The 14097-nt window shown below is 36.7% G+C and overlaps 1 protein-coding gene and 1 pseudogene across 1 annotated transcript; one reads left to right on the top strand and one right to left on the bottom strand.

Annotated features, from left to right (window-relative positions):
- Positions 1 to 467: 467 nt before the first annotated feature.
- LOC149813620 (uncharacterized) lies at positions 468 to 3709 on the top strand. Its single transcript, XM_089991569.1, has 2 exons — positions 468 to 522; positions 3097 to 3709. The coding sequence occupies exon 2, from the start codon at positions 3115 to 3117 to the stop codon at positions 3538 to 3540; it is 426 nt and encodes a 141-aa protein (XP_089847695.1). The 5' UTR covers positions 468 to 522; positions 3097 to 3114; the 3' UTR covers positions 3541 to 3709.
- Positions 3710 to 5967: 2258 nt separating this feature from the next.
- LOC149813619 (uncharacterized) lies at positions 5968 to 12620 on the bottom strand (annotated as a pseudogene).
- Between the last annotated feature and the right edge of the window lie 1477 nt (positions 12621 to 14097).

Genomic DNA, 14097 nt, shown 5'->3' with positions numbered 1-14097 from the left:
TTATTTTAATTCGGTCAACCATCATCCGGCCACCCACTGGCTGAAAAATGACTGGGCCGATGCTGCCTTGTCAGCCCGACCATTGGTTGGCCAGAAAATGGCTGACCATAATTTCTTTTTTTTTGTTTAGCATGGCCGGCCATTTTTCTGGCCAGCCATCAGCTAAGAAATGACTTAGCCGGTGTCATCAGGAAAGGGTGTCACCAACCTGAAAAAAATGTCGATCCTATTTTTTCTTTTTTCGTTTTGTTTTGGGGACCGAAAACCTGCCTGAAAACCAGTTTTTTCACAATATTGTGAGATTTTTCTCAAGAACGAGATTTGTGACATTGGTTAAAAATCGGGTAATGTTCAAAATACGGCACAAGCGGCGTAATGAGTTAATCTGAAAAAAAAAGAATTTAACGTGTTAATAACGTACGGTTAGGAATATAAAAGGACACCTCGGGTTACCCCCATTCGTGCTCGGGTGAAGGAGAGAGGAAGGAGGGAAGGGATAGAGAGAGAAGTTCGAGAGAAGAGGTAAACGGTTCCTCATTTATTTTATCATTGTTCAAGTTGCTGCTTCTCTCTCTCTCTCTCTCTCTCTCTCTCTCTTTTTGTGGTGATTGTTGTTATATGCTGGTGCTCTTTCGATAGCGTTGCTCTTTCTAGATGAATTTGGTGGTTGGTGTTCCTGAGAACCATTTGTTTATAGCTCTTGCATTCCTAGAAAAACACCATTATGCATAGATTGAGTAGGGGAAGAAGGGGCGTGGGGTTGGGGGAGAAGGCCGAGGAGAGTGTGAGTGTGGATGGGAGCCTTGACCTGGTTTAGATCACTTCACTTGTGTGGAACTATCCAAATGTCTCTCTGAATTCAGCTTGTTCTGAAACAATTTATCCTGCACAAGGTTTAGTGCTTGTTCTACAATCGTAAATTACCATGAAGTGCTGTTGTATTTACTTATAATTAATCTACTTAGGCTACTTTGTGTGGAGCGTTTTCTTGAATTATTTCCGCACTATCCTCGATTTCGTGTTTTGATACATTCATGAATATTTCAAGAATTTCAAGTAATGGTTGAGTGAACATGATGATCCTAGGTTCCCTCACCGCACTCCCGTTGCTACCTGTGAAATTTCTGTTCACTATTGAATGCCGAACTTTTCTGGATTTATGGTGGAAGTTGATATTCTCAACGTCGCGCCATATCTTTCTATGTATTTGCCTCTATATGTGTAGAGTTACTGTTTATCTAAGAAGTACATACCATCGCACATTAGATTACCAACAGGCAGGGCACGAATTATCCTTGTTATTATAAGGAATATGGATCACATACTGTAGCTCTGGCAATTGCCTTGAGTGGCAGAAGAAAAGAAGGATGTTGCGAAGGCCTACAAAAATCTATTTTGGAATGAAGGCACAACGAGGATGTCAATCGGTTCAAACTGCTTGAGGATAAAGAAGAAGGTGGTAGGTTGGATCTGTTGATATGCATCTGGAATGCTAAATGATAATTCCCATTAACATATTTTATTCATTCCAGAGAGGTGCCAGATTGTAGGGACCAACTGATTAATCCAGGAAGGACGATCTTAAGGAAGGTCCTACATCGGGTGATTTTCTTGAGGGAACTAGATTTAGCATGGAGATTACCTTTGAAGATATTAGGAATAATTTTTTCAACTTTATTCACCCTATTTAAGTGGAGATTAGCCTGTACATGAGAAATCTTTTGGGAAGGTCAATGATGGTATGAGGTCTAATTTCATACAAGGAGATTGATCCCTGAAAAGTGCACAATCCTCTTTCAACAGTACAGTGATTAAAAGGGATATTGGCAATGTTAAAGACTATTCTAACAAATCATGACATGTGGTAATGGAAAGAAATTTTTGCACTGCTGAGGCAATACAACATATACATGTAGGACAAAGGATATTCTTAATCAGAGGCATATTTTGCCATTGCTTTCAGAAAATGAGTGCTAAATGTGATAATGAGCAAGTTGCCTAGAGGCTGGACTCTTTAGAAGATGAGAAAGGCAAATATTAGTGGCTGGGAATATAGGTTTTCAACTTTTCATGAGAACCATGTATCTGAAGACATAGTTCTTGGATGTTTTCTATAAAATATTCCATGGTTAAGATTCTGTGGGAAAAATATTATGCTGTGCAAGTATTCTTTCAATAAAGTAAATAGCAGATACTGCCCCAAGAGTTGATCCCAGCATACCTTGGAAATGATAATAATGATATAACTTGTATCAAACAAATATTCACATTGCCATCTGCATCTGAAGAGGTTGATGTAATTGACAATGGTGAGTGCCTCTTCAGTTTTTCAGAATTGCTGCATTTGACAGTTCTTGCGCTGAATTATTCTAGGACTCAGATGTTGCTGATCTAGGTACATTTAGCATTCCAATTATATGGTTTTTCAGACTTCGGGTTGCTGAGTGAATGGTCCAGGGCAAACTTCCAGGTGTCTGTCTAGAGCATCCAAGTATGAGCTTCTTCTAGTTTTCTTTCAAACTCTAACATAAGGTTCTAATAAACTGGTATTGCTCTTTGCCTAATCTAGTTTTCCCAACAAAAAGAGGAAAAAACCAAGATGGTGACAATTGATGTGAAAAAAATTCTTTTGATCATAGCCTTCTTAACAAGTTACCCGAACTTTCTTTCCTTTGAAGAATTGTTTGTCTGCATAATGTTAAATGTTTCTCATTTTCAGACTTTCTGGTGTCCATTTTTTGCACATGACTTTCTCCATTGCTAAAATTTTAGGCATTTTTCAATCCTGGACCCATACATTTTTATCCCTTTTGGATCTTTTATTTGGGCTAATAAGTTTAGAGGTCTAGTTTGAGTCTTTCTTGTCCAGAGTTCTTGGACTCTATTCTCCTATTTTTGTTATTTGTTCATTGAAGTTTGTAGTCCTTTCTGTATTATGCCTATTGCTAGTTTCCCATAATATTTATTATAGGTATCACAAGGTACCCCATCTTTTCTAGATGTTCCATTGACAATGTTGAATGCTGGGAGTCCGCTGTATAGATATTGCTTTATAGATGCATATTGAATGCATACTAAGTTACTAACTACATGCAGGACCTCAAACTAGAAAGCATGTCCAGTGCTTTTGGCTTCATGGCATCCTTCCGGCCTGTGTCCACCATATTTTCAATACCTAGAGAGGCTAGAATTCAGCAAAAACCAGTTAAAACTGTTTCAGCAAGATATAAAAAGCCACTAGAAGAGCTCTATAATGTTCAGGTCGAAAGGAAGGTGTCTGCTGAAAGACTAGAAGAGTTGGGAGTTTCGCGATGGTCAATATGGAAAACTGGCAAGTGTAAGTTGCCATGGGACTGGCATGTGGACCAGCAGGTTTACATTACTAAAGGGAGCGTGAAAGTCTTTCCTGATGGATGCAAGGAGTGCATGGTCTTCAATGTGGGTGACTTGGTGAGATATCCTAAATGGTTTGAAGCTGACCTTCACTTTGATGGACCACATGAGGAGCATTATCGGTTCCGAGCTTATGGTGATGATTAAGGAACAATTTTCTGAGGGCCTGAGGCATGGTTTTTTGTGTCCATTCTTACCCTTTGCAAATTACTCTTTCTTTGCTCAATATCCAATAGAACGTTTACTTCTATTTTATGGTTGTACTATTTATTTCTGGTTCTAGATAATGAAGGCGACTTGCAAGATTCTTTTTGAACTTGGTATTTGGGTGGCTGTGCTAATAGAGAACCTGGCTGAAAGGATGCTGAGTTGCGCCAATTTTTGGGCTATCAAAGTCTGGGTGAATGGGCTGCTGCCACACATAATTGGTCAAGCTCTTGCAACTGTGTTGGGGAAGTTTAGATTAATATATTTATATTCAAATTTTGAGAGGTTTTTTTTATTCAAATAGCTTCCAGGGATATGAAATGAGAATTTGAGTGTTTTCTTGATGTGAAGTTCTTATCAGGATGTTAGGGTAATGTCATTTCATGATCTAGAGGAGTATTAGTTTTGTCTACCTTGATAATAATTTGTATGTATAGAGAACATCACAGCACTTCACAGTTGAATAGAGTTTCTACAAGACGACCAAGGAAGAAAATCACTTTCACCTTAGGTATTTTTATTAGATTATTGTCATACAGGAATCTGAAATTTTGGAAGCACAGTTATTTGGTCAGAGAATCCATTGCAGATTGTTTTAGGATGCAACACCACACTAATTCTTTGGGGTTATTCATTGAACTGGATCTCTGTTGTTCAAAGGCTTAGGCAAGGCTGGGCTGGCTGTCGATGGAACTTGCTGATGCTATAGTCAGTTTTGCTTTCCCGGCCCTTTGCTGGGCCGATTTGTCTATGCCACTGCCTGTCCATTTTATGAGCCTGGTTGGCCTTTGTTCAGCACTAGCAGAAACCACCCAATTTCAAGGGGAGTTGCAATGAACTTCTCAGACGATATCTGGAATTGTCAATTTTTTGGAATTTGCAAGTGGCTGTGGCCTTGCGCAATTCTGAGTGCTAATAACTGCTAAAACTATTCTCTTGGAAGTCCTTGTTGCTGCTGTCCAAACATTATGATGTCTTGAGAAAATGGTTCCCTGACTTGTGGGGCTTGAAAATTGAAGCCTTGACCACCTAATGTCTCACGTAGGATTTTATCAACCAGAGGCCTGCCAATATGGGGTCGGTGAAAAAAAGATTGTGTTTCCTTTGCTCTTCAAAGCTAAACAAGGCTTGAATTTTGATGATGGTTCTGCATTTGAATGTATCAGCTACAGATCATATATTACAGAGAGGAAGGTCCAAGTCTTGAATTGCGTGGATCAACGTGTGATTAACCAATATTACCATACCAGCTAAACAAATAGCAGAAATGAAGACTTCTTTTTCTTTCTTTTCATTGAGGCCCCTAAGAAATTTGGCGCACACAGGCCAAATTTGGAACTATAAGAATAGCTGCCATACGAAAACCATCCCAAGGACATGAAAGGAATGCTTTTCCATAGGAACGATGAAAAAACATTCACCTTCTCCATGTGAATAAATGTATGGGCAAGAGTCTACCATTGCTCAGCATTGGATATGCTTGCTGGATAAGCGTCGCACTACCCCTACCCTTGGGCCCACAACACACAAAAAGAAAAGAGAGACTTCCAGTGTTCTGTTCAGCCAAATACAGATAATCCATCATAAGAACCATTTTCATAGGTATAGTAGAAAGTCCTTATTTTTTAGACAATTTTCGTAGTTTTTTTCTTTTTCACATGGCTTCAATGAAACTTCAGGATTCCAAACAAAAATGCAAATAGAGCCAATTATTGCTGCCAATTAGCCAATAAAAAGTACATAATTAGTTCAAGAATATAAGCCCCCAGAATTGAACTGTTTTACAATCAACAAATTGGCCACCCTGCATGATAGGTGGTTTGGGATATCAAATTTGGGGACCTCCCAATGACACAACAGCCATGTTTACACTGTTAACCATTATGAAATATGGCACCTTTCATCTCATCCTCGCCAGAGACTGAAAAAAAGGAACCTTCTAACATGCAACCATTCTGTTTGCACAAGCTTCTATTGTGTTTTCGCCAAACGATTCATGGTAATGGAAAGAAATAAAAATAATCAGCAGGCGGTGTGTCGTTCATGAAACCATTTCACCTGATACAGGAGCAATCAAGCAGTTAGAATGAAACGTATGAGAAAGGTACTGCACATGCTCTCCCACTAGATGAAATCACTGTGGGATAATCACAAAAAGGTAACAACAATTCTAGGTCAGATACAGCGTGATTCAAAAAAATGCTGACAATCACCTTCAAAATGAAAAACTTCTGCACTAGAGACTGTAAGGTCCACGAGGTTTTGGATCAAACTGGACACCATGCTATAATTGAAAGCATTATTCCCACTAACATACAGAAAATTTAAAGAAGCTATCTGAAATTACATTACCTGAGAATTTGGAAATCAGAATGTAGAGGTGCCAAATGAGGTGGAATAGCAGCCTGATTGCAATTCCTTCAGGGTTCCTGCTAGTCAGTCCAGGCCCTCATAAAGGCCGTCTCCTTTGATAGCACAACTGCCCTGGACATGCCATCTTCTGTTCTTCAGATCATAAAGACCAAGTCCTTCACAAACCTCCCTTGGGGTCATGGTCCCCCTCTACATAATAGACGGGCATATAACATTATCAAAGCAAAGACAAGCATGTGAAGATAAACATTTTAGTCTACCTAAACATGCATTGTCATGCATGACAAGCTAAAGAACATGCATGCATAGAAACAGGTTGACAACAGCATCCATATCTAAATATCTGAATAAGCATGGCCTTAAAAAAATGCAAAGGCAGGTATCTGATGAAAACATTTTCATTCATTGATGCATATGACATGATTTATTCTTCAAGTACTATACATGTAAGGAGGATGCTTTATGCACTTGATTGGGAGAGACATTTGACATACCATGTCTTGTTTGTTTGCAAAGACCAAGATGACACTGTTCAGCATGAAGGGTTCACTAATTATAGCCTGAAAAGGGATTATCAAATTAGAAGCCATACCATTGACAATTACTATTCACCTACATGTCATTATGAGGCCATCACTTAAGATAGAGATACGAAACAAAGAAGCCAGACAACCTGAAACTCTGCTTTCGCTTTACCAATGCGCTCTCTGTCCAATGGATCAACGACGTAAATCTGCAGGGTGCAAACAATGTTACTTGAAAGCTTTATATCCTTTTCAAGATCTTTCTACCCATTACTTGTGAAACAATAGTCTACAAATAGGGCATGTTTGAAACCTGTGAGGCACTTTCCCACCAGGGACAGTCGCCTATAGAATTTCTTGAAGATGTGGGGAAAACTTTCACAAGAAAAACTCTCATCTGTCCAAAAAACTGTACTCTTCTCACGAGAATGATTTATTCATTTGCAAACTCTATGAAACATTTTCTCACCCTGGCAAACAGATTATTCTAATTCCCAAGATGAGAAAATGTTTCATAAGTTTGCAAATATGCCCTTAAGTGTAAAAGGATAAGGTACTTTACTGTGATCTACTATACAAAAGCTACTTTTAGATACCGTTGATCTCCTATCCTCCATATTTTTTCAAAAACCCAATAATGGCAAAAGATTGACAATGTGAATCCAACAACTTTTGAGAGCAGCAAGTACCACCCAACAGTAGTTTTCTGAAGAAACAAAGAAGGGATTGGAAGAAATTCTTCTTTTAAGGCAAATGTGATTTGTATCACTAGAAGATATAAATGTAGTTTGTCCCACCAGAAAATATATACTATCTTCCACTGACAGAGATATAAATGTAGTTTGTCCCACCAGAAAATATATACTATCTTCCACTGGCGGATGTGAATTTTCCCATCAGAAAAATTAAATTATCTTCCACCAAGAGTTCAAGGTTCTTTAGAATAGGCATCCATTGAGTGTGCTTGCCTTTCTGATGAGTACTGTTAAATTTTCTATACAAATAAAATCTTAAGCCAAGAAAGAAACTATGCAGCTTTACCAATGACAAGTACTAATATTTTATATTCTTATACAAAAAAAAAATACTATGCAGCTCTAGCAATGGTATGTACTATCAATTGCACATATAAAAGGCTTAGGCATTACCAATTCTGACAAAATTCTCAAAGCCTTCATATTTAAAAAGAGAACAGGACACAACCAAGCAAAGATATATAACAACGGTGATTCTCTTACCAATCCATCAGTATTATTGAAGTAATGCCTCCACAGAGGCCAAAGCTTTTCCTGGCCGCCAACATCCCATACAGTGAACTGTACATTTTTATATTGAACTTTCTCTACGTTGAAACCTATATTAGACCAAAAGGTAAGACTACAAGTTGGTCATCATGTATATAATAACATAAGATTGAGGGCAAACATTTAACTGAGAGATGTTTCCAACACCAGTGCCACAAACAACTCAACTGACAGCCAGTAACAGATGTGAATTCAATAAAATTCACAGAAGTTCATCCATTTTCCTCTTTCTCAATGGACAATGCTGGTGTTTTCATTTAATTGCAGTCTTAAATCAAAGATGCCCCGACAAGCATTTAAATGGATAATGTGTCTGTAAATGCAAAATCAAGAGGCAGAGCCGCAGAGATGCTAGTGGGGATTGACCCACCTATGGTTGGAACAGTAGATAGAACCCCTCCAATATGTAGCTTGTACAAAATAGTTGTTTTTCCAGCTGCATCCAGCCCAAGCATCACAACCTGAGCCAAGTAAATGACACCCAAATCAATGGAAGCTTTGGCAAACGCAAAAAAATGGTTTGAATGGAACAAACATATTGAAAAAGTGCATACTTCAATGTCAAACTTGCCTGAAAGATAGATTTCATTACCTTGTGTTTGGACTTGGGCTTTTTTTTATCACAGAAAAACCTATGTCACAGGGACACGGCATTTTGGTGGTGTGTCCTTGGTGACATGAGTGTCACCAACACACAGCAAATATTTTACTATTAATTTAATATTTTAATGGGTTTTTATTTTGTTTCAATAAAAATGCATTTTTAATATTAACATACAAAAAATTAGTTTTTATTGATTAAAAATTTAAATAAATCCGTGTATTATTTACCAAAAAAAATTGAACTTTTGAGTCGAATCAGCATCACACATGTCCACGTGTCTTTGTGACATGGAGAAAAACATAAACAATTTTGACAACATTCCAACTAATTTGCCTGGTCATAGGGTCTTGATCTTCAAATCAAAATGCACATATTCATATTCCTAAAAGTCCAAATTGTAGAAAAATTAGCCCCTAAAAAGTACATAAAAAACACCGAAACTATTCCAAAGGAGATTGCAGAAACATACCCAAAACTAAGCAATAACACAATACAACAAAACTCAGGCCAGGATCAGTAAACTGGCATAAAATCCAACAGCGATGCCCTTGGCATACCAAATAATAGCATCCGCTCCCAAATACAACCTGGAAAACAGTCTATAACAAATATCTTAGACGTTTCAAGGATATTCATGAACTTACATCATGTTTCCTTTTTTTTGTTTTTGTGGAATCTGCATTCCATGTTTCAGGTAATTTATGTGGAGTTGCCCTTAAGGAAAGGTACACGAACCGAAGATGATATTGCAAACTTTCAATCATTTCTTGTGAGTGAATTCAACCATTAAGCACTGTAACATGTACTGCTCTCTATCTTTCCATGATTCTCCAAGAAAAAAACTGGCTCGACTAAATCTATTGGAAGTCATTTACTATAAGGAATAATCTCAAAATTCAACCCATAATTTTTAAGGATTATTAATAAATAAAGAACTCATTTTTTTATCTTCAAATTAGAAATGTCTTTCCAACTTTTGAATTTTATTTATTTATTTATTACATATTTATTTGTTCAATCAAGCCAATGAGGGTATAATTTGCATTTATAGAACTATTTGGGGCTATAAATCACTATTGTGTTATTTGGTTCTTGGTAATGATTTATAAGGTAATTTGTTATTTTTGGCTAATCTTGTTATAATTGATATTTTTTGAGTTTTTGACATTTGCGATCGCACACGAAGGGTTCGTTGTATTGCTTGTGTAGCGGTCTTTGCGGACTTCGAAACTCTTCGATCTTTTGAGTTTTGATTCATTGTTCTTCACATTATTAAGGCAAGATACCTTAACTGAACTTGTAGAGAGCATGTTTAGGCACTAATTGTATAAGCATGATATCGTTGCAGTGAATATTTAAATGAATTGCAAATATAAGTTATGCTCACACACTTCACTTAGTTATGGATATCTAGGACTCTTGTGATTATAATTCAGAGATCATGCTTGTCATGATTGTAGTTAGCGGAATATGGAGTGTGTTTGCTGCAGGTACACCTGTGTGTAGGTTTGAATGCCCGTGTACTTATGAATGTATAATATATATGCAATGTGTGTCATCATACTTTGGTTTGCGCATACTATGTTGCTTTGTGTGTTTGTATAAATTTGATACATGGTGCACATATAACTACTATGGATATGTATAAGTCGTGTTCGATGCATAATGTGAATATGATATATATTGTCTTGTCATATGATGAACTTATTTATTCTTGTATGGAAGAATGCATGCGAATGTTATAAATTGTTTTGAACTTGTATGTCTTGTTTGCTTGAGAAATATATGCGTATGATGTACGGTAGGATGGTCAATGAGATTTTGACCAACCCTTACACAATTATATCTAAGGTAATATATTGATTCATGTGGTAAAAAATGCATGACTTTTATCGTGTGTGCAAATCTCGAACTACGTAAGAGTTATGTATGTTGAGGTTTAGTTGCTTCATATTATGAAATATACATATTCACGTATGCATGTATAAAACTCATGTTTTATTTATGCATACTTTGATGTTCAATTTATGAAGTGCAATGTTCTTTGTGGTGGTGATATGATGCGTAGGATAATATGCTTCTGTATGATATGATTCAAATGCCACGTGAAATTAAATTATGAATGCATGCGATAAATGTTTAAATTCAATAGTGAACTTTGGTTCATGAAGCCTTATTGGTTAAATGTGTGATTTTATAATTCTAATGCCATATGAAGTGATGTATGATGTGATGCTTTGATTGTATACATGCTTATGCCCGTGTTGATAACTATCGACCCTGAGAGTGATCAATTGTATTGATGTATGTATCACAATAGTTTTCACTGGATATGGTACCCATTGAGGAACTGTTCTCAAAGGATTATCTGCAAGGGTGTGCATGACCAGATCAGGTAATCCGGCTAGAGCAGTAAGTCTCTGTGAGGAAGTGCATTGTTCAAGAGTGGGTAGCCTGCGAAGATGGTATATTCCTGTGACGAAGTGCATTGTCCAAGACCAGATATCCGTCTAGGGCGGTAACTCCTTGTGAGGTCATACATTTTTCAGACCAGGTGATCCGGCGTGGATTTTGTAAATCTTTATTATGAATAAATGAAATGTTATGATAAATTATGATGATCTTCTGAGTCGATTGAGATAGCCAGTTATGAATCTATAGCTTTGGCTTTTCTATTATAGCATGATTATGTATTAAACTTAGATATGATAATCAGATCCTTATTGATTTTAGATCTTGATATGAGGTTATGATTGTGACGCTTATGTTAGCGTATAGGTGAATGACATATCACGCCTACAAATGACTAGTCTTGATTTATTAGGTGAATGATACATCATGCCTACATAGTTTCATTGCAAATGATTGCATTATGACTGTCTAAGTAAATATATCACACCTATGTATCATGATTGATGTATATCATGAATATTTAACTAAATTACTTATAAGGTATGTGCGTATGTTTCACGTTGGAATGGTCAAATGTGATTTGACTTATTGTTTATAAGAATTATGAATGCATATGAAAATAATGCAATGATTTGAATATCTTAGATGCATATATATATATATATATATATATATATATATATATATATATATATATATATATATATATATATATATATATATATATATATGCGATGACATGTATGACTTGAATGCATATAGATTATGCTTTATTACGTGAGTTAAGGTTGAATAAAATATTAATTAATGAAATGCTTTATGTTCGAATGCTTGAAATGAATGACTCATAGGATGTTGTTCCCTTATCTATCACTTGATGATGGATGAATAATATATCTTTACCTTTAAATGCTTGATATATTTTCTTTAAGTTTGAGTTTGGGTTGCTTTACCAGACTTTAGCGAGTTTGACTCTGTTTTATGGGAGACAGGTAATGCAGGTAAAGTATGATGAGTAGTTGGAGCGAAGGGCTGGTCGAGCTGCATCCTCGAGGGTCCACTCTTACCTTGTGATCTTGGTATTCATGGTCTTTTCATTTTAAGTACTTGATCATGTAGAGACTGAAGTATTTTTTCATACTCTGATTTGAAATGAAATTAAAACTCTTCATATTTCAGTCTTATATTATACGTGGTTTGAAATGTGTATATTTCATACATTTTGATTTGATTGTTATCTTTAGTGTAATCGCGCCCAAAGTGTTAACCATTTTTAAAAATTGTTTCTGCATTATAAGATCTGATTTACTTATACTTATCAAAAAAAATTGGTCTCAAAATTTCAATATTTGAACTATAATTAAGGTTACAAATTTTGGGGCATTACACACAGGCTCAAACCAAACACAGGTTTCCCTAATATTTGTTCGTTACAAAAGGAAAACAACAACACAAAGCAAATATATCTAAATCCCCACTTTAATCTAATAAAGCATGAAAGGAGTTGAACCAATTAACTATTTAAAACCATTAAAAATCATCTTTTTCACGTAGGATTCGACTATTGCAGCAATAAAAAAAAGGATACCACATTTGGGTTAGAACCCAAAGATGTAAAAGATGGCTCAATTTGTTAATATATACGCAACCAAAAACACCAAAAAACAAAGAGAAAATCGTCTAAGAAATAATGATCCATCTCAAAGGAATAGCAAGAGAGCGGGAAATGGAGAAGAAAAGGAATACCCTCATCTCTTTGTTGCCGAAGAAGGTATCAAAGAGCTTCCGGAAGGCTTGACCCATGTTTGGTTTGTTGGGCAGACCGACAAACCACAAGGTCATATGCAGAGTAGCATTGCAAAAGATGTCGATGAGACCAAAGAGGAGATCACCATCTGCCTATGTGGTGTTAAAGGAATTCATTAGAAAGGCAGCCAATTCTCTTTCTCTCTCTCTCTCTTCTTCTTTGGTCCTCAGTGGGCGTTGCAGAGAGTTCCTCACCTCAAAAGTCTATAGATCGGTGTTCCCCCCGGGGGCTGATTGGCTGCCCGAGAATGTGCTTTGGGCGAAGGGACCTTCTTTCCGTTCTTGTGTCCTCGCTTAGTTAATTTTGCACAATAGGATATAGACCCACAGCAATTTAAAGAAGTTGGGCATTCAGCTCCCGAGTTGGTGCATGCTTTGTCAAGCTGTAGAAGAATCTACGTTTCACTTCTGGTCTTGCCTAATATTTGTGAAACTCTTCAGCAGGACCTGGAGGCATCCGAAAGTGTTTGTTAAGGAGGAGTCCTTTGCTCTAGATCTGATCTTGGGCTCGATTTGTATTAGGCGTAGCACGAGGTGGAGGTTGATTTGGCGGACGTGGTTGCTTACCTCTTGGTGGTTTGTTTGGATGGCACAAAATGATGCTCATTTTCTTCAAATTTTAATTAACATTCATAACCTGGTGCATAAAATCTTGGTGGATGTTTATGCGATCTTGTCTATGCATCTTAGTGATCTTTCGCTCCCTCTCTTTTGCCGCCCTTTAGGCCAGCGGCTCCTGCGTGAGCCCGTTTTGTCTGTTGTTCTTTTTCTCTTCTACTTTCTTTATTTGTTTTGGCTTTTGCTCTTATTCGGTTCATGAGTTCAACATTTTGTTGATCTTCATGAGTGGTGGTAATGTTGAATTTATTTGGGCTCTCTCTTCCTTTGTCCTTATTTCTCTCTCTCTCTCTCAGCCAGACTTGACCTATCTCACATGGTGGATTCATTTTACCAGAATGGTCCGGATGCTGGTCCTACTTTAAACTCCCTCATGCAGATCCATTTTAGATGGATTTGGACAAAGCATCACCCAGGTTTGACCCAATATCACAAATCTGAGCGTCCAGATTTTTTCAACAAGGAAAATTTCCCAATAAATTTTCACAAAAGGGTTAATATTTGGTGCTATTGAAGGCACAAAATTATATGAAACTATTGAGCTCAAAATTATATGAAACTATTGAAGGCAATTTCTGTCTAATCCTAGACATTTTGGGTCCGGATCAGTTCCATTCCGAATCTGACCTGTTATTTGTTTGTCTTACCGTGATACTTTCAGAAGTTGACCATATCCCAAGAATATCACGGCATTTTCAAAATAGGCATCACAACATCAATGTGATCAAAAAACACTTTTTTTTTATTTAAAAAAAATTGTATTGTCCTTTATATGATTATATATTTTCTGTTTTTTTACATTTTGTCAATGTTTTCACACGATTTCCTTAATTTTTGTTAATCTATACAAGATTTG

This window comes from Nuphar pumila, chromosome 16 (assembly GCF_984573655.1).
Source record: "Nuphar pumila chromosome 16, dmNupPumi1.hap1.1, whole genome shotgun sequence".
NCBI classification, from domain to species: domain Eukaryota; kingdom Viridiplantae; phylum Streptophyta; class Magnoliopsida; order Nymphaeales; family Nymphaeaceae; genus Nuphar; species Nuphar pumila.
The sequence above is the reverse complement of the archived record's forward strand: the minus strand, read 5'-3'. Positions and strand labels throughout refer to the sequence as shown.